The sequence below is a fragment of the Vigna umbellata genome, chromosome 1, assembly GCF_029865625.1.
Source record: "Vigna umbellata cultivar VRB3 chromosome 1, Vumbellata_1.0, whole genome shotgun sequence".
In the NCBI taxonomy this organism is placed as follows: Eukaryota; Viridiplantae; Streptophyta; class Magnoliopsida; order Fabales; family Fabaceae; genus Vigna; species Vigna umbellata.
The window spans coordinates 8,422,387-8,443,732 of NC_142165.1; the positions used below are offsets into that span (position 1 = coordinate 8,422,387).

The 21,346-nt window shown below is 30.2% G+C and overlaps 2 protein-coding genes across 2 annotated transcripts; one reads left to right on the top strand and one right to left on the bottom strand.

The window, feature by feature from the left end:
* Nucleotides 1-3,115: 3,115 nt before the first annotated feature.
* LOC124828450 (EG45-like domain containing protein) lies at nucleotides 3,116-4,035 on the top strand. The gene is made up of 3 exons (XM_047301737.2): nucleotides 3,116-3,290; nucleotides 3,385-3,664; nucleotides 3,764-4,035. Exons 1-3 carry the CDS (start codon nucleotides 3,182-3,184, stop codon nucleotides 3,768-3,770), a joined length of 396 nt encoding a protein of 131 aa, XP_047157693.2. The 5' UTR covers nucleotides 3,116-3,181; the 3' UTR covers nucleotides 3,771-4,035.
* Nucleotides 4,036-10,700: 6,665 nt separating this feature from the next.
* On the bottom strand, nucleotides 10,701-15,244 carry LOC124828442 (cucumisin-like). Its single transcript, XM_047301730.2, has 10 exons — nucleotides 15,026-15,244; nucleotides 14,808-14,902; nucleotides 14,456-14,547; nucleotides 14,127-14,361; nucleotides 13,377-13,899; nucleotides 13,189-13,292; nucleotides 12,888-13,109; nucleotides 12,310-12,421; nucleotides 12,003-12,216; nucleotides 10,701-11,326 (listed from the first exon to the last, which is right to left on the bottom strand). Exons 1-10 carry the CDS (start codon nucleotides 15,227-15,229, stop codon nucleotides 10,797-10,799), a joined length of 2,331 nt encoding a protein of 776 aa, XP_047157686.1. The 5' UTR covers nucleotides 15,230-15,244; the 3' UTR covers nucleotides 10,701-10,796.
* Between the last annotated feature and the right edge of the window lie 6,102 nt (nucleotides 15,245-21,346).

The window sequence follows — 21,346 nt, forward strand, 5'->3', positions numbered from 1 at the left end:
ACAAAGATGCATTTAGAGTCTTCAATTCTTCAACTTTTATCATCATCAAAATTTCACAGTAGCTTCAAGATACCAATGCTTCTCATTGGTAACAAAAGTCATTTTTTGTAAGAAATTGTTTAACGAGTGTTTCTGATTTTTTTTCCAGGCCAATTACCAATTCCTTTGATGTCATTATGCTTGTGAAAATTAGATAAAATTAGATAAGACAAAAATTATAAAATAAAAACTCATTATAAAATCATTTTTTGTAAGAAATTGTTTAACAGCGAGTATTTCTGATTTTTTCCAGGTCAATTACCAATTCTTTTATGCTTGTGAAAATTGGATAAAATTAGATAACACAAAAATTATAAGATGAAAACTCATTATAAAATCATTTTTTGTAAGATTGTTTAACGGCAAGTGTTTCTGATTTTTTTCAATTGGGGCTACAGTAGGGATGACAGAGAAAAGATTGGAGTGAGAAAGAGGAAAGAGAAATGGTTGAGAGGAATGAGAGAGGTGAGTAAGGGTTTGGGGTTTTTTTTTTTTAGTTTTGAGAATGAAAATTATTAAAATACCCTTAACCTTAAAACTTAGAATCCATGATATATAACGATATTTTTGTCTACTAAAACTCGGTACACATTGCTAAAATGTACCAACTGAAAAACAGGCGTACGCGTGTTAGCAAACCCCTCTATTTTAATATTTATATTTTTTACATTATATTTTTTTATGTATTTTAGTAAATAATAAATAATAATTCTTTAAAATTTTCAATAATGACTTTTTAATGAAGATTATAACTATTTTTAAAGATTAAATGAAAATAGAAGAATGGTTTTTAAAGAGTAAATAAAAATTCAATTTACTAATGTTATAAAACCATCACCTTCACCATCTACTTAAACAGCACCACCATCTTGTTCACCGTTGTTCACCTCTTCTAAGTCACCATCAACTACACCATTTACTTCAACACCGTCACCAGCTTCTTCACAAACATTCACCTCTTGTAAGTCACCATCACCTTCCCCATTTACTTGAACAGAATCACCATCTTCTCCACCCTCATTCACCTCTTATTCTAAGTTACCATCAACTCCACCATCTACTTCAACACCATCACCATCTTCTTCACCCTCACCATTACCTTCAACTTCTCCTTCATCATTAGTAATGTCTTCAAGCATATGAATGACTTCGGGATCAGAAACTACATGGACAACGTATAAATGAACTTCACCATTAAGCCTAGCTAAGTTAGCCATATGCATGGCACCTATGTCATCAATCAATTGTTCCAACCTATTTTCCAACACTAAACCCCCTCCTAAACAGTACCATAAATCTTTAAAATTCTCATATCCTAAACTTTTCACTACACTGATAACCACAAAAAAACTCCACATGTCAGGGTCAAAGGACAAAGTTGTTGTCTCCCCTTCATACTTTAGGGTACTATCATTAATGAACTTTCCTCCATGGTGGAAAACACACTCAATAGCGTCCTCCATTACGCACAACACAACATAAATATATCTACAGACCTATTATGAAAACATATGACGACAAAAAATATATATATTAAAACAGGCACAGAGACCAAATAACTTTAAACATACGCACTCAGACAAAGTCAAATAACTTTAAACATACATGGGAGACCACCGAAATGCAATCAAAACCAGAGACCAAACCATACATCAATGGGGGACCACCACCGAATATTGTAGTTTCTCATCAATAAAAACAAAGACAATAAAGCACAAACACTGACCTTCCTTGAGATTAACCTCCACTTACCACGTGCTTCAGCTTCTTGCTTCCAACAACAAAAGGACCCACACCTGACCTACCGAGACACAAACCCCTGCATGCATTATGTCGCTTCCAACTACATCTTCTTCACCGACGAACCTTGCCGCTTCAGCTCGAACAAAGATCGCGATTTTTCTTCCCTCACGCGAACCCTAATAATAAAAACCCCCAATTTGTTTCCCCAATCTCAGTTGCATTCCTCAATTAAACTGTTCCTTCTTCTTTATTTAATACAAAAATGCTTTTAAATACCACGTCTGATTAGTAACTGCACTGACCATGCCACGTTCGATTAGTAACTGCACTGACCATGCCACGTAACCAATACTGTTACGGCCGTTTGTCCAATTTAACAGCAGACCTCTAATTGATTCAATTTTACAAAAACAAGGACTCAATTGATACGCCCAAAAGAAAGAGGACCTATTTGAAATTCATGACTAAAATAGGGACCTACGGAGACATTAAACCTTCTTTTTATCATAAAAGACATTAATGTAAATCTCGAAATATAATCTCTTTTATGAAAATGATTATTAGAAAAAATAAATAAAAATGCATTCCTAAATGAGTTCTTAGAATTTTAAAAGAGTTGACACTCCTTATATTATAATTATATAAAAAAACTTTTGTTTTTCTATCTTTAAAGTCATTAAATATTTGTTGTTAATATATTAATTTAACTTGTTTGATTCAACCTGTCATTAATTAATAAATTAATATACATAAATACAAACTTTTATTTTGCTCTGATATCATTTGAAAGCTTAAAAACGAAAAGTCACAAAATATAAAATAATTATGAAAATTATAATTTTGAAAGATTGAAAAGAATGGGAATCCTTGTTATATTCAAATAAACATGCTGCAAAGTTTAGTCTTTGATTTCAATGTTAAGTAAAAAACATTTACTATGACATCATATTGAGAGAGAGAGAGTCATATTGTTGACTTTTATTATTTGTACATGGTTGATGCAATTCAATTGTCTTATTTAATATATTTATTTTGACTAATAAAAAATTAAAAATTTAGACAACTTCGCATAAAATTTTAGAATTAACCTTCCACTAAAGCTTATTTTCTAAAATTAGTAACGTTTAATTTTCAATTAGAGATTATTTTCAATTAAGTTATAAATTTTCAGTTTTATCTTCTTTTGTCAAATATCCATATATTTCTTTCAGCACATTTCTATCAGAAAAAACTTTAGTCAAGTCATCGGAACCCTAGCTATATCCAAAGAAAATGTTACGAAACTGCCTATAAAAGGGTACTGATATCATCTCAATTGAGGCAGAACAGAACACATTCTCAAACTACTTGGGAAAGGATTGAAGTTCACATTACCAAATACCACAATTAATTCCGTAATATGGAGAACAAAATGAGCGCAGTGTTTGTGATGGGGCTTGTCTTCATAAGCCTTATCTCAGTTACATCTGCTATTTCTGGAACTGCAACTTACTACACAGTTTACAAACGTAAGTAGCAGCAGCTATTCCTTATGCATTCTGCAGAATTCCTTCGTTTTACTGTCATATAAAATGCATCTTTACCATGAACTTCACTTTGCAGCTTCTGCATGCTACGGGTACCAAGATCAGGGAACGATGATAGCTGCTGCAAGCGACGCAATATATGCGAACGGAGCTGCATGTGGTCAAATGTACAAGATCTCGTGCACAGGTGCCACCAACCAAGGTGTGCCTCAGCCATGCAAGGGTGGCAGTGTTACTGTGAAGATTGTTGATCGTTGTCCTTCCCCAGGTTGCCAAGCCACCATTGATCTCTCCCAAGAAGCTTTCTCTGCAATCGCTGACCTCAATGCTGGAAAAATTCAAATTGAATACAACAAGTAATTAATAGCAACTTAAGTGATTTGCATCTCCTTCAATTTGCTTTTTTTATGCATACTACTAACTTTGCTTCTTTATCGTTTCTTAATTATGTTCAGGGTCTGACACTCCTAGAAGATCGAGATCAATAAGTGCATGAATTGACATTCTAATGTCTATCACTGAATAAATTTCAATATATATATATATATATATATATGGATAGGAATAACTTGCATCAGAATGAGATGTACATTCCTGTGTGACATTTCAGTTGCTGTATCAGTAAAGTAGTACCATAATATTATTTCTCTAATTGTAAAAGCAACCGGTAAGATGAAATGGAGATAAAATGCTGCAGAAAATGAGTTTTGTTTTGATTGATTGTGTGTTGAAATTGAAGTGTAAGATCTATTCGTATTTTGAAAATCAGAAAGGAATCTCTTAACCATGTTTTTCTACCATAACTGCTTAAAAAGTGACTTTTGAAGCCGTTTTAGTACATTTACTCATGTTTCGGCTAAATTGGCAATTGAATTCGGCTAATTGGGGCGACTTGGGGGCATTTTTCTGATCGCCAATTCGCCGCCGGTAACTTCTCCTAATAAATTGTCGGATTATGAATACGAATAGCTAAAACATTTCACCCTGTGAAATTCGCATTACATATAAAATAGGTATTTTTAAATCAATATATTCTAATAGCGTATATTATTGGGAAAGGTATAATAGCGTCTATATTTATGAATATATGCTACGTATTGGTAGTATTTTTTTTAAAATATTCATTTAAGAATTAAATTATCAAAGCAAAAATTACAGTTGAAAAAAAAATAATAAAAGTAGAAGAATTGTTTAGAATTTAATTTTATAAATTTATATTTTTTATTTACACTTATAAATTAAAATCATTCTTGTTTAAATTTACATTTTCAACGAAACTTATTTACATTTATTTTCTAAAAAGATTAATGTTGTTTATTAGTAAAAAATGTAGAATACGCCAACAATCTCTTCCGTTTTGGTAGTGAGTGGAGTTTTGTCATGTAGGATAAAACAAAATAGACTTTACATAGGTGGTCCTAAATTCATTAAATATAAAAAATTATTATGGAAAAAATGTATATTATATATATTAAAATATTAGGTGATAGGTGATAGAAAACAATTTCTGTCTCATTCTAACGCAATAAGTATAACAAACAACTCTAATATAAAATGTTGATCATGAATTTTTTAACATATTTATGATGGATGAGGTCAAACGTTACATGCTCAGGAAAAATGATTTTTGATGTATGTTATTTTCAATTTTTTATTTCAGAAGAAATTCTAACATTTTAACTGAAGACATCAAATTAATATCAGTCTTGAAAATAGGTAATCCAATAACATTGATTATTTGGAAGTCCAAAACATTGGTTGTGTTACTTTGAAGGTGATTTCCTGTTTATGGTGATTAGCGCGGATGGATTTATGAGAGAAGTAAAGTTCGCTTGCACTGATTTGCGGTGATTTGCAAAGAGAGAAAAACATGCGATTTGCGATGATTTAGTTGCCTTGTATTATTTGATCAATTCCATGACAATATTCAGTCATCTTAGAATACCGTATCTGATTCCAACATTTGGAAGAAGTTGCAAAGCAGGCGTATTCGGTTACGGACTTGGCGTATCCGATTCCAGGCAACGTTTGATTCTGCAGCTTGGTCAAGATGCCTCTGCAGCTGCTGCAGCTCGTCAATTGGCCACGCAAAACAAGAATTTGAAGATTATTGAATCAATTGGAGCTGCAGGAAAATCTGATCCCAACAGGGTGAAGAAGTACTTCAGACTAGAGTTTTTGGACAAAGAGCAGGAAGAAGGAGACGAAGATCTTGATTACAGAGCACTTGAAAAGAAAATGGATATATTTGGGCGCGGAATGAAGATTTAATTGTTCCAATGGTGATATATTCAAGTGGAAGCATCTTTGGAAGGTGTTGGCTGAACATTAGTGGGAGTCGAAGATGTCCAAGCTTTCTGGTGTAGAAAGTGTAGCAAGCCTTTTGTTGTGAGAGGGGATCGGACACATGAGAAAAATTGTGGAGAAAAGAAGAAACCCTAGGTTTGTAATCTGAAGGTAAAGTGACTTTGGGCTTGCACCAAGAATATTGTATGTCACCCATGGCTTTCATTCATACACCCCATGTTGCATGTTTTGGTATTGTTAGAAATTAAATCAACATATTTTTCATGCACCTTTTTTTTTTCCGTCCATACATCTCCATTACCTATGTCAATCTTACTTTCATAACAAATAAATTCATACTATTTGGTAATAAATTATATTACAAACAAATATTACATTTAAAAATAAATTTATTTTATTAAATTATAATTTTTTTTACCTTTTAAAAATTAATTTTAATAATTATTTTAAAATTTTTACTCTTTATAAACATTTTTACAATTAAATATAACATTAACAAATATTATTTTATATTACTTTAATAATTAGGGACATTTTGGTAATCTTTAATTTCTATCAATTAAACAAATTTTTTAAATCTGTCACATCAATCAAATCCTACACTAATTTTCACAAACTTTACTTCCAAATCCATTCAAAAAAACAACAAACAAAATTACCCTCAAATCCATTCAAATCATCTCTCCCAAATCATTAGAAAAGAACAAAGCCTTAGTCACGGGTATTACCATAGATGTTCAATTCACATTATTTCTAACTAAAAATTGGAAGCACTTTATGTGTATTAGTGCGCGTCAAAGAATGTCAGACTATGATATAATTCAATCTCCTTTATGTATGTCACTAACATATGTCAAATGCTGTTTTTTTTATATTTACAATTTACCTAAATTTGAAAAGAAAAAAATATTCCATCATAGTTCAAAAAAATTTCACCATAGATTATATTTATCAAATTCAAGCTATTGGCACAAATAACTACTAACACTAAAATTAGCTAAAACTATTAAACCAAAACTAAGACTTTCATAATAAAAACTTATTCTAGATAGTTTTCAAGCAAAATACTATTACTATTGTGGATCCTAACTCCATCTTTTCACGAGATACATTATTCATTTTTTTCTTATTTTCTTTATTGTGTCATCCGTTATAGGTGATGTATTCTTAATTTACTGAAAAAATAACATAACTTTATTATGTATGGATACTAATGTTTAAAGTTTGATGTGATTTGTAATATGTGAAAGGTATATACTTTTAACTTAATCCATTCTTTTCTAATTCATGCTTGAATGATGATTTTTATCCAATACATGACATAATAGTCACATACACGTGAACTTAGTTGTTTGTTACACAAAACATGTGAAAGAAAATAATGACATATCAAGGTCATAAATTGACATGCGAAATTAGTAACTTTAAGATGAATGAGTTTCAACATGTGCTTTGGACTTTGCCACAACTCTAATTAAGATGGAAACATTTGAAACATAGGTTAGTATTAATATAACTAAGTAGATGATATGAAGAAAAAAAAAGCAACACTTACGTTTGTAATAACATGGATTTCAACTCAGGTTTCATCTTCTTGTCTAGGGAACAAAAACATATAATTGTGCATTGTCTTGGTATGATGATCATTAGTTGTCAATGAGCCCTACCATGAATCACAAATTGTTAATCGATTAATTACTATTACTTCATAAAATATTACATTTAGTAACACCTACTCATTAATGTATGGCGCAAGGTACATCCTTTTTATTCACATTCATGTTTGGAAATAAGTTTGTTTGTACTCAAGTGTGTTTCCTGGAGATTGAATGGTCTGAAGTTCAATAAATCCATAAATGGAAGTTCGATTTTAGTCTACAATGATTGTGTCCATGTATCTATAACAAGACAATTAGTATATAATAAAAAGTATCAATTCCAAGATTTAAATATGGATGACAATGAAAAATATTACATGCACATAGTTGTATGATTGAAATATTGAACATTTTGTCTCCTCCAATGACCTCTAGTGCCTCATTTAAAGTAATGTATAATGACACATAACATTAGAGGCCAAATACTCTTAACTCCTAGTTATATCAATCCTTTTATTCAACTTGTTTAATTTTTTTATGAGCTTTCCTAGAGGATCATACTATGCTTCAGTCGTGTCATCATCTTCATGGATAATAGGTTGACACATGACCTGCTTCGTAGGACGAGGGAACTGAAATATATATTTTTAAAGATATGAATCATTTCTTTATAACATGTTACATAAAAATACTAAGAATAACAATATAATATTTATGATGGGTCAAAGTATGACATGATCAATGGTCGCACACAAGTAGTGGAATAGTAAAGGAGCACCATAACTAGTTTGTCCTCCTTCAAGTTGACGTCCACTAGTGCAAAAAAGACCTTTAACGTCACCCTTTAGACGTCTGACCCTCGAATATCCAACATTAAAAATGACCGGTGGCATTTTTCGTAAATAAAACAACTATTTAGACGTCGGTTATGGAAGGGCCCGACGTCTAAATATTCATATACGTCGGCTCCCCCGAATAGACGCCAAAACTAAACGAAAAAGTTAAAAAAAATTAATTTTTTATTCTATTTAGACGTCTGTTATGGAGGGAACCGACTTCTGAAGCACTTTAGACGTCTGTTAATTGGGGATCAGACGTCTAAACCCTCAATCCAAAAATTAAAAAAGTCACTTTTTGACTCTACTTAGACGTCTGATCCCGCCACTCCGACTTCTGAAGCACTTTAGACGTCTGTTATTGGGGGAACCGACGTCTAAACCCTCAATCCAGAAATTTAAAAAGTCACTTTTTGACTCCATTTAGACGTCTGATCCCGCCACTCCGACTTCTGAAGCACTTTAGACGTCTGTTAATTGGGGGAACCGACGTCTAAACCCTCAATCCAGAAATTTAAAAAGTCACTTTTTGACTCCATTTAGACGTCTGATCCCGCCACTCCGACTTCTGAAGCACTTTAGACGTCTGTTAATTGGGGGAACCGACGTCTAAAACCTCAATCCAGAAATTGAAAAAGTCACTTTTTGACTCCATTTAGACGTCTGATCCCGCCACTCCGACTTCTGAAGCACTTTAGACGTCTGTTAATTGGGGGAACCGACGTCTAAACCCTCAATCCAGAAATTGAAAAAGTCACTTTTTGACTCTATTTAAACGTCTGATCCCGCCAATCTGACTTCTAAAGCCTTTAGACGTCTGTTAATTGGGAGAACCGACGTCTAAATTTTGGCATTAAAACACCGTGAACGCGAGACAGTTGTTACGCGCACTCATTGTTCATCATTTTTGTCGTGTTTTCTCTCTACGGGTTATACTTTTCAGGTTCGTTTTCTCACTTTTGCACCGTTTTAAATTAATTTTACTCCGATTACATCACTCTTTGATGCATTATCTTTCATTTGAACCGATTAAAATGCGTTTTCGTTGGGTTTTGGTGCAGTTATTCACGTGTCTTTAGGCGGCGTTCTATGGTGGCGTTCTATGGCGGTGATTTCTTGCGTTTTGTACTCCTCCAATTCCCTCCACTACGTTTTTAAAACCATCCAATAAAAAAAAATGTACAATACATTCTCTTCAACTAAAATATAAAGTTGTAAACTCGAATCACCATGAGTTAGGAACAACCTGAGAGACGTCGAACCTATATGGATCGAACGTCTATATAGAAGTCGGACCTATATAGGTCGGACGTCTATAGAGACGTCGGACCTATATAGGTCGGACGTCTATAGAGACGTCTGACCTAAAGGGCCCGACGTCTCATTAACGTCACCCATATAGACGTCGGACAGAGATTAGACGTTAAAAGCCCAAAATAACAGACGTCTAAAGTCCTTTTTGCACTAGGTGGCCACTCTACGTAAGGGATCTCCGTAAACCAAAAGTTCATATTAACAAGTGTAGTCAGTATGATCTACAACAAAGCATGAGCCTTTTGTGTTCACACGACATCCTGTTGGAGCTTCAGTAGGTAATTTTCACATTCTATTGCGTCATGGACATAAGCTTTTCTTCAAGTACTCTTTGTATTGGTTGTTGTTGTTGAAATTGTTCCATTAAGCGTTGCTTCATAACTATCATGTGTTGGTTGATTCTTTCCTTCATTTGAAGCTCCATCTTCCTCAAGACCTCCTGACTAAAGGATTCATTACTTCTCCATGGAGGACCAAAGTAATCTCAAAGACCAATTGCACCTCCATGGCCACACACACTACCTGATTACATCCAATCTCGATACGATAGAGTTTAGCTACTCTAAAATATTGCAATACAATGAAAGCATCTTTCTCGAGTGTCACAAACGCATTCCTACTCTACTACTACATATTTGATCCTCCACTCAATGAGGTATGTATTTATAAATTGTCTAGGGTGGTGCCCATCTCCAACTTTGGCGCTTGAGCCATAGAGTTTTTATTCCAGATCTTTCTAAACCACCTTTCTTACGGATTAAGCTGTAAAAGTTACATTCCATATCTTTTCAAAGGTGGGTAATTAAGGTTTTCCTTTCATGCTCTTACGGCCTAAGCCTCATGCTTTAGTGCTCTTGTCTTGGAGATAACTTCTTAAAAAGAAGTCTTCATAGCTTAGCCTTAAATTTAATGTTTGAGGTTTTCCTTTGCAATGAGTTTGCTTATCTGACTCAAGTTCCAACTTTATTGCTTAGCTACATGAATGTTAGTTTGATCCAAAATTGCTTGAATTTTATCAATTTTCTTTATTTTTTCAATGTAACTCTATGTGAATATTATTAACGGCAAAACAACTATACAATGGTGAATTAAACATAATCTAAACAAAATAAAAGTGTCAAAATCATCACTTAAATTGAGCACTTATCATGTACACTAATAAAAAAATATAATACATTATTTAAACAAAATTATGAAAAAAATATTAAACCAATAACAATTTAAATTTAACGTCACGTCTTTTAAATTTCAATATATATTATACTGTGATAAACAAAATTCATTTATGATATGCAATAACTAAATTTAATAATTAAGTTAGACAGTAGGAAAAAGGCTGATGTGGTGATGAGCTTATTTGCATTGATTTCTTCATGATCTTACAAACATCTGATTTCAAATTATTCCATCTTATTCCACGCACTCAGAATCGATCAACTGTCTACAGACCCGTACACTACAATTGGGCTTCTAACTTGATGATTTCCATCATCCCAAATCAAAGAAGCAGAGAGTATTTCCACATTGATTATCCCTTCAATTATCACATAAAATGACTTTTTCTGCCCTATAGATGTGAAGGAAAGAGTCCTGGGTTTCACTTGAATATTTAACAAAGATGGAGCAATTACTCTGGCTTTATACGTAGATGTTTTGGATCCCACATTTGTAACAGTTCTTCGATAAGCACTACTAAAATCTGAACTATTTACAAAAAGTGCAAATGATGGGAGGTTTAATTCATATACAGCTTTCTTGCTCTCTTGTCCTTTGCAACTACTATGATCTTCAGTTAGGACTCGAAGCTCTTTATCTGTGTATCCTTCTCCACACAAGAACTTTACGTAATCTGCTTCACTAATATCATACACTAAACCAGGATTTGCGGCCTTAGCAGGATTAATAAGCCCAGCTCCATATGCAAATTCAGCTTCAGGATTAAGAGTGCGACTCATTGGAATAGCTGTCAACATAGTACAAAACAGATGGTAAATTTGGCCAACTAAAGAAAATCATACTCTTTGTATTGATTACATAACCACACTTATATCTTACAAGAATTATGTGGTATTTTTATTTTTATTTATTTTTTCTCAGAAATTTAAGTATGAGTTCAGATTTTTATATTCGGGAGTTGTTGTATCATGTTTTCTTATTAGAATCAGAGGTGGTCAATCTTCTTATATATTATTTCAATAAAAGATTATAACAATAATATAAAGAGCGAATGATTTATTTTAGTGTCCGAGTCAAATATAAACAAGTATTTTTCATTTTTATGGTAAAACACAACCCAACCTTAATTAAGTTAAAAAGAAGTATGTTAAAATAAATAGATAGAAAACATATATATGTCATGTCACCTGACGTAAAACTTAATTCACAATTGGTTGTTAAAATATTAAGTATCAATTAGTCTCACATTAATATAAATAAAAGAGTTAGGTGGTATATAGAAAAATAAACATATAAATATTAAATTTTAATAATTTATATAATAAAAATAGTGTCATACTCAACTCATTGCTAATTAAAAATAATCTATATATATTTCCCCACAAAAAAATTCCAAACAATTTTTGTTTTTAATTTTTTCAAAAACACTTGAAATTGCATATTGTTAGTAGCAAAGTGATTACCAGTGGTCATCAGTGCAGACTTGATCATGGCAGGAGACCAATTGGGATGAAATGATTTGACATATGCAGCTGCTGCAGTAGCATGAGGGCATGCCATGGAAGTGCCTGAGATTACATTATATAGTACTTTTCTTTTGTCACCTTTAACATCTGAAATTGGGTCAATTGGAGACCACGCAGCTATAACTTCAACTCCAGGAGCAGCAATGTCAGGCTACAATATCAGTAATTAATTCCAATGAGAAATTGATATTGGAAAATGATAGATCGATCGGGATTATATAGCACACAATACGTAAGGTTATACCTTTAGCGTATTTGGTGTGATTGGATTCGGACCTCTTGAGGAGAATGAAGATATGAAAGGGATTAGTCCATCGTTTACTTCTTCACTCTTAAATATTGTGGCTGTTGCATTTCTAGTAATTGGTAGAACAATAAATAAGAAAAGGTTGAATTTAATATTTTGAACTTAATAAATAAATAAAAAATGATTTCGAATCAGTGCTACTAATTGTAAGAAGGAAAGGGAAAGAAAAAAAATTCTTCAATTAAAGTATATATATTTTATTACAAGGACAAAAGTGATCTTATTTAGAGTTTTACTTTACTATTATAAAACTTTAAATGTTATGTATATATATAACTACATCTTTTTTTATCTAATAACGAGAGAAAGAAAGTTGAAGATAAAAGTGGATACAATCATTTTAGCATAGAAAAGTGTATGTCTATATAGTTGTGACCATAATAATATAGTGAAGACAAAAGTGGATGCAACCAGAAAAATGATTAGCATGTGGTCACAGTACATTTTTTTCAAAAGCATAAAGGGTTGAGTTTGTGTCTGTCGGTAAGAATTTAAACATGTTTGTATAAACATACCTGTTTTTATTTAAATAAGAATGTATGAGTCTTTGATCCCACTGAGTAACCTCCAAAGCAGGCAAGGCATATGCTCCGGGCAAATCTTTAGGGTAATTATTTCCAAATATAACACCGGCCGCCCCAGACAAAAACCCTACATCAACAGAACTCTGAATGCTTTCACACAGAACAATCTTTCCCTTTACTGAATGTTTATCCAAAGAGTCCTTTACGCAAAACCTGACCAATAACCAACGTATAAAAATTCATTTTTTTCCATTTTCCTTAAAGAAACATAGAATTCATTTGCTGATGATACCTAGATGTCGAGCTGTTATGTCCACCACCAATATCAGGTACATCTCCACCATATACAAGTGGATAAGGTTTTCCCTTAAGATCAAATGTGTTGATTGAAACCCCCTGCACATATATAAATACTCACACTAATCAATAAAAGTAGAGCCTTTATTTGAATATTTCGAGTTAAGATCATTCAAATGATACCTCATATACCGCGCCATTGCCCAGCTTCACCTTGGTGACAATCTTTCTGTCGAAAGCGCTTGCAGCAACAGAAAGTAACCATGGTGGATAGTTTGTCATTGAGGAAAGACCTGGACCCAAATTATTGGCAGAATTTGAGGTTAATATCCCTTTTTTCATTGCATGAAAACTTCCTATATTATTTGAATCTTTGAAATACGGAACGTAGACTACTGCTCCGAGTCCAGTTGAAATAGAAATTACGTCTACTCCATCACTGATAGCTTCATCAAATGCTGAAAGGGTGTCAGCCTCGCCACAACTTCCTGTCTTCCAACATACTTTGTACACAGCGATTCGGGCAGACGGAACTCCTCCACGGGCAGTCCCTGAGGCTAAGCCAAATACACTCACTGAGTTAACCGAGTTTCCAGCAACTGTGGATGCACAATGTGATCCATGACCTTCTGCGTCTCTTGGAGATATTATATCATCTTTTGCAAACTCTTTCTCCAGATTGAAGTACTTTGCGCCAATTATTTTGCTGCATAAAAGTAATCACTGACTTTAATAAAGAATCTACCTTTTACCAAGCAAACATATCCAACTACTGTACGCCATTCATGTCGGAATATGAGATTGTAATGAAAGTGATATGCATTAGGAATTAAAAATTAACTGATGTTAGATAAATATGATAAGTGAGATATAAAGAAAAGAGAGAAAATATAGTAGAAAATGAGAAAAAGAAGAGGAAGTGAGTCTGATTACTTGTTGCAGGTAAAGTTATGACATGATCCTTTCCACTTGGCCGGTGGAGGACCAAACCCTTTGTCACTGAAGCTCTCAGACTCGGGCCAAATACCACTGTCTATTACTCCCACAATTATGTCACTCTCTGAGGTTTCTCTATTAACATTCTGGGGAAAGCTTAAGAAGTTCCACGACCTTGTCGTGTGAAGACGATTCTTGCCGTTTGGGAAAACAGAGACAACGTTCTCCATTTCTGTTGCAATTCCAAAGTAACAACACTGTGCTTTATCTTCCATGAACATATTAATCATGAATTTAACAGGGGTAGAAAGGAGATTATATAGCACCTGCCATTCTTTTAGCCTCCTCTTCTGTTAACTTCATGACGAACGCATTGAAGTTCTTGTAGCTGTGCATTACAGCTTCGGGTTTGAAATCGCTGGAAGCAAGAACGTTTGCATAGTTAATCTTTCCGTATATGACCAACAAAATCAATCTAACTATATTCCATTATTTCAGTGAAGTTACTTTATTATGTAGCAAAGATTATTAAACTGTGCAATTTTCAGAACCTGCGAACTAAGGTGCCAACATAAATTCCACGTTAACGTTGGTTATTATTGGAGCAGGACTTGTCATGAACGAGAATATGATCATCAAACATGAATTAGAAAATAGACATATGTGTGTGTGTTGAACCTGCCAAGGACATTTTGAGCCATGGTGGTATGAAGAGAAGGTACGGAAGTGAGGTCCATGCCCTTAGGGTGATCACCCATGTAGACAATGTAAGTCTGTGCGGAGAAAAATGATATATCATATTAAAGGAGTTGAATTCATGCACCATTATCGTCTAAATAAGCTAGTTAGATACTAAAACAAGGAGAGAGAAATATAAGATATAAGAGGATATTTGCCTTCCTATCATTGTTGGAATGTGCATGTTCAATCATTGCAATGCAGAGAAGAATGAAAAGAAGGCGTGGCCTTAAAGAGACCATATTTGTCACTCCTATGAGATGAAATGCGTAGCAGAATTTGAAGGGGCTAACATAAATTTGTGTAGATGACTGTTCCAGCAAAGAGTATTTATGGTAGAAGAAAGTGAAGCATTGGGTCATGGCTACTTTAACAAAAATCCAATACCACACTGCGCACACTTCATCATTTTCACTCAAGAAGCATTCCCACCACTATTTTACCAACCTTGGTGGATGTTTACTTTAATCACATGTACACATTGTTATGTGGTGGAAAAAGATAGCACCAAAGGAAACAGAAAGCTATTTTTTTATTTTAAGAAAAGATATAAGATATTTATTCTAAAAATTAAAATCTTCTTTTGCATATATTATTTATTGATATTGTAGTATAGACGGAAATGAGTATATTTGAAATCATCATAACCTTTATATGTGTTAATAAATGAGTATATTGTATTAGTGAAAATAAAAAATAAATAAAACTTTAATATTTTAAGGATGAAAATTAAAATAAAATATTTATATCAATTAAACTTTAATATCAATCTATTTTCATGTGATATTAAATTTCTAATTATAGAGAAAAAAATAAGTAAGCTAATACTACTAGTATATGATACTTGACAATAAAAATCTTAACCAAGTTGTATTGACTTGATCGTGTTATACCTTGAGTGAATTGTCTAGTTATATTAATCTAAGACAGTATAGGTTAAGTTTCATTCTTTATAAATAAGTGTTTCTTTTTCTTTTTAAGTCAGTCGTTCACTCGTTCTTCTTTTTTTTCCTATCCTCGTTTTCCATTCTTAAGAGTTTGCTTCCGTGTGATTTTCGGTAGTACCGAAAAATTACTATTGTATCCTGATATTTACACAATACCGTGGATAAATTTTAATAAAATTACGGAAAAATCCTAATTTTTGACAGGTATCAAAACACTAAATTGTGTTAACAAAGTATTTTACTAATTATCATTTTTCTTAGTTACATAGTAAATGAGTTTGATTTGATCTTTATTAATTACGTTTTTTTTTTTAAATAACATGTAAATGATAGACATACTTTTAGATTTTATTCTACTTAATTAAGATGTCAGTACAAAGGTCGAACTTAACTAACTATTGTTCGTGACAAGCCATTATTACTTTAGATAGTCATTAAGACCCTGTTCTTTTTTGAGTGGATATTTGAGGGAGTGGATTTGAGAGGATTTGAAGATAATTTTTTTTGTCATTTATTTGAGTGAATTTGGAGGTAAATGGGATTGAATTTGGAAATAAAATTTGTGAGAATTAGTATAGAATTGTATTGACGTGACAAATTAAAAAAATTTATTTCCAAATTCACTCTCATTTACCTCCAAATTCATTCAAATAAACGACAAAAAAAATTTATCTTCAAATCCTCACAAATCCCTCAAATCCACTCAAAAGAACATGGCGTAAAAGATAAAAACAGCGAAATAATCTTACATGTTCTTAAACATTAATTTATTTATTTTTTTTACAAATCTAAGAAAGTGTGAAAACCCCCATGTTCTACTTTTGCTTTTTGGACAAAAAGAAAAGTTCAAACTTTGAAATCTTATCTGTATTATTTATGTTTTTGTTTCTATTCAAAAAGTATATTCGAAATCAATGTTAACTATATAAAATTAAATATTATCATTAATTTGATAAAATAATTGTCCAAAACTTTATTACTATTATACTTTTAAAATAATTGTCCAAAACTTCATGTCCCACTAACGATACATCATTGAATATAAAACATGAAAGTGAGATCGAAATGATCATTTTTTGGCTGTATATTACATCTATCGTTACAATAATGAAAAAAGAAAATTAATTAATTGAATTTAATATAAAAAAATAACAGTATTTCATTATAGGTTAACTATTATACATTTTATTTATTTAAATTTACTTAATTATAAAATCATATTAAAAAAATTTATAATTTAAACAATTTTAATTTTTTTTAAAACCTTCTGTCTTTGAATATCTAATAAAATAAAAAATTCTTAAATAAATATCTTGTTAATACAAATAATATTTTAATATGAATCTCGTAAATATAAAATTCTTAAAATTAAAACAACATTTTATATAAATATTTTTCTTTAATTTTAGATAACTTATTTTATAATAACTATGTAAAATATTACTTGTTTGATAGAAAATCATAATTTCTTCCATTAAATATATTTGAAGTCTTAGAAAACAAAATTTGTAAATTTATTACAAACATTATTTATATTAAAATATAAGAGAGTTGAATAGTAAGTGACATATAAATCTTGAACCATATTAAAATAGTGTTAGAACTTAATACTTGTTATATCTTGTTAGGATTTAATATCTTGTTTGTTATTATTTCTGTTTTGTATTATTTTATTGATATAATTGATAGATTAGATAGAATTATAACTAATTTTGTTATAATCTTAATGTATAAATATCTGTATCTGCATTATGCAGATTTGGGATAATACACAAACTATTTTTGTTTCTCTATTTTTCTTCCTCTGTATTATAATCTCAATACTTGGTTTGAATGGTGATTCTCATTATTTAAGATGGTATCAGAGGCATGGTTAGAGCATATCCTAGCGATATTTGTTGTTTGCTGAACATATTGTTCCATCCGCTATCGGGCCGCTATTGGACCACCCATTAAAAATGTTTAATCCCACGTTTGAGATGTATATAACTCAGCGTGAATGGGTTGGAAGTTTTACATCAACTAGAGATAAGGCCAATTCAATTAACAATTTATGCATTTTTTTTTTCAAGAATCACATTTTTTGTGTTTTTTTTTATTTGTCAACAAGTGGGATGATGGATAAAAACAAAAGATAAAATGAAAAATGAAAAATGATAAGTGAAGAAGAAAATGCTGATGAGTTAATCAATAAAGTCGGTAATCTAAATTGCTATAACTAATATTAAATTTATCATTTCTTTCTATTTATAACAATTTCAGAATTTGAAATTATATTCACAATATGTCACTTTTTTATTATATTTGAACTATTTATTTATATTTTTTTCATTTTCTAACATTTACTTAATTAAAATAAAAGAAAATACATAAATTAGAATAATTACCTTAAACTACCCAGTATCAAATGTTCTATTAATTATCAAATATTCTATTAACTTAATGTTCTATAACTTTTCTTGATTAATAGCTTCAGTTTTTAACTTGGTTATCTTGATCAGGTTTTCCTTTATATCTTTTATCTCAATCAAATTTTTTTAGATATATTATAACTACTTTGTAGTAGTGAGGCTAGCTGGAACTTTTTTCCTACCAACCAAAACAGAAAAAGATGTCTGCATAGATTACGTAAGATAGATTAGCAAAATGTTACGTCACTTGGATAAAAATAGAAAAATAATACATTATTTCTTTATTCAACTTGTGGAAACTACATTAAATTATGATTCATGAGAAAATAAAAATCTTAGTTTATAAATTAATTTTACAAAATTAAGTTAAATATATATATATATATATATATATATATATATATATTAAAAATAATTTTAAAATCTTAAATTGAGATAATTATTTTAATTTTAAATTCTTATAATTAAAAGAAATAATTCAAAACTCAAAATAAAATAATAGCTCATTAAACTACCACGTTTTGTCACCCTATGTATAAATATATAAACTTAAAATTTGAATTATAAAAGTAAAAAAAAATAACTTTCTATTTTAAAAATATATATATATCATTTTCAATAATTAAATAAATATTAATTATTGTATGTGCTTTGTAAATAATAGTTGGAAAACATCTTAAAAAATTATGAATCATAAATAAATTCACAAAAGTTGAATTAACATATCCTATGACTTTATAACATTAATTTTATAAAATTATAAACGTTCTTTTATATTATAAAATTTTTAATATTGCTTTATGTAAAATTACATATTTTTAAATTATGTTATTTTAATGCAATAAAAAAATATAAATAAATAAGGTTTTTCTAATTGATATAAAATGTGATTTTACCCCGTAAATATAATTCGCATAAACAACTTTCTCACACACTTATAAAACTACCACTGTTTTTCTTTTACAAAATTATTTTTAAATAAGCATTATAAATTGCATTTTTCTTTTTACCAAATGTGAGTAAAAGTAAAAATGTTTAACGAAGACAATTTTTTTTTTTCAAACTGAATTGTTCTTATTATTTCTTAAAAAGTAAAAATCTAAAAAATTGTGTCTATTTTATATTAAATATAGTTGATTAATGGTCTCTTCCATCCCTTTCCAAACTTAATTATCATCATATGTTAGTTAAAAACGTTTGTTTGTATTTTAAATCTTAAGAACTCACCAAATATTATTGTGTCATGAAGTTGTCATATTATTTAATTTTTCTATTACTGTTATATATTATAAAATATAATTTGACAGTAACTACCAACTGAAATTTAACTAATATTTGGAATAGTCAAAGGACATATGAAAATGCAGAAAATAAAAACAGTTTTTCTATTAATTCTTTCACTATATTTAAAATAAATAAAATGACACTTGTGTAATCAACAACAGATGGTCTCTACAAAAATAAATAAAATCATTGGATACTTAATCATTGCTATACATATACATGTGATCACAAACATGTTATGTCGGAAAGTATATATGCTGGTTTTCTTGTTTTCTTCTTCTTATTGGTTGCAGTACTTGATAGTGTATATGAAGTAGACCCTTGACCTACAAGCAATACAAGACGAGTGACTCTTGGATTTGATGGTAAACATAAATGATTATTTGAGCAAAAATCAACACAAAAATGAAAAATATTTGAGCAACAATCAATTCACTAATAACTATGTGTGTAGAAAAAAAATTATAGTATGTCTATATAATTTTGATCCAGTATCATACTGTAAAGAATTATTAGGCATTAAAAAAGATGTACTTATTTCATATATTTATTCAGATAAAAGATAAAAGAAATTTATACTGTGTAGGAGAAAGATAAATTATCACACCAAACATGTAAAAAATAATATCACAAGCTTATATGAATATTAAAGATTAAAATTATACTTACTTTAAATATATTTTCAAAATATTGAGATACTTAATTATTTATTGTAAGTTACATGAGTGAATATAATAAATTCAATATTATTAAATACAATAACTAATTTTATAATATTAGTGGGTTAGTTAATTTAATCTGAGGCAAGAATAATACTTTAAAAACCAAGTGAAATAAAATATAAAAAACATTTGATATTTTAAAAAAATATTACTTCTGAAAAAATACTATATATAAACTCTTCAAACATTAAATATATTTTACTAATTCATGGCAATCAAATCACATTATGTAACTAATCGTGTTGGTAACTGTTAGATGGAAAATGACAACCCTAAATGAGGCACATTTGTTAACCAGGAACTAGTGTGGTAAAAACATTAATTTTAGCATATTCAATTATGAAAACTTAACAAACATATCGTTTAATTAAAACACTAAAATATCAATTTTAAGTTTAGAAGATCAAAACAAATTTATATTGTAACACAAATAATATATTCACTATAAAATAAATCACAAATCAATCAAACCTACGAATTAATATTTATTTTTTATTTAAAATAAATATTTAAATTATCCATTAAAGAGATAAGAAGAAGAAAAAGATTTCTTTTTCCATTTTATCAAAGAAATTTTTATTTGAGAAATTGGGTAAAATATTAGAATTAAGTTGTAATACTATTTTTAGTCGACTAAAAACCATTTATTTAAGCAAAAAGAAGGTCGAGAGCAAACATTGATTTTTGTTCTATTTTCATTTAAACGAACATCTCCACTTCAGCACAAATATTAAAAATCATGCAGTAGATTCAATTATTTTTGCAAAAATTTTATCCGGAATTCAAGTGAATCTAATTCTTGTATTAGACGAAAATGAGAAAATTAAACAACAGTACAACTGATACACTTGTCATTAGTTTTCCGATTAATAGTATACTAATGAAAAGAAACTCATTTTTGAGAGAAAGATTGTTGAAAATTTGAGTATAAATCTAAGTCCCATATTGAATAAAAATGAGAAAGTTAAGTGATATATAAAATAAAAACCTATAAACATATTACCTTAGTTAAAGTTTTGGATTGCAAATAATGTCTTAATCTTTTATATAAACTTGTTCAAACTTAATTGATGTTGAATATCAAAGTATGCCCTTCAGAAAAAACAAATAAGAAG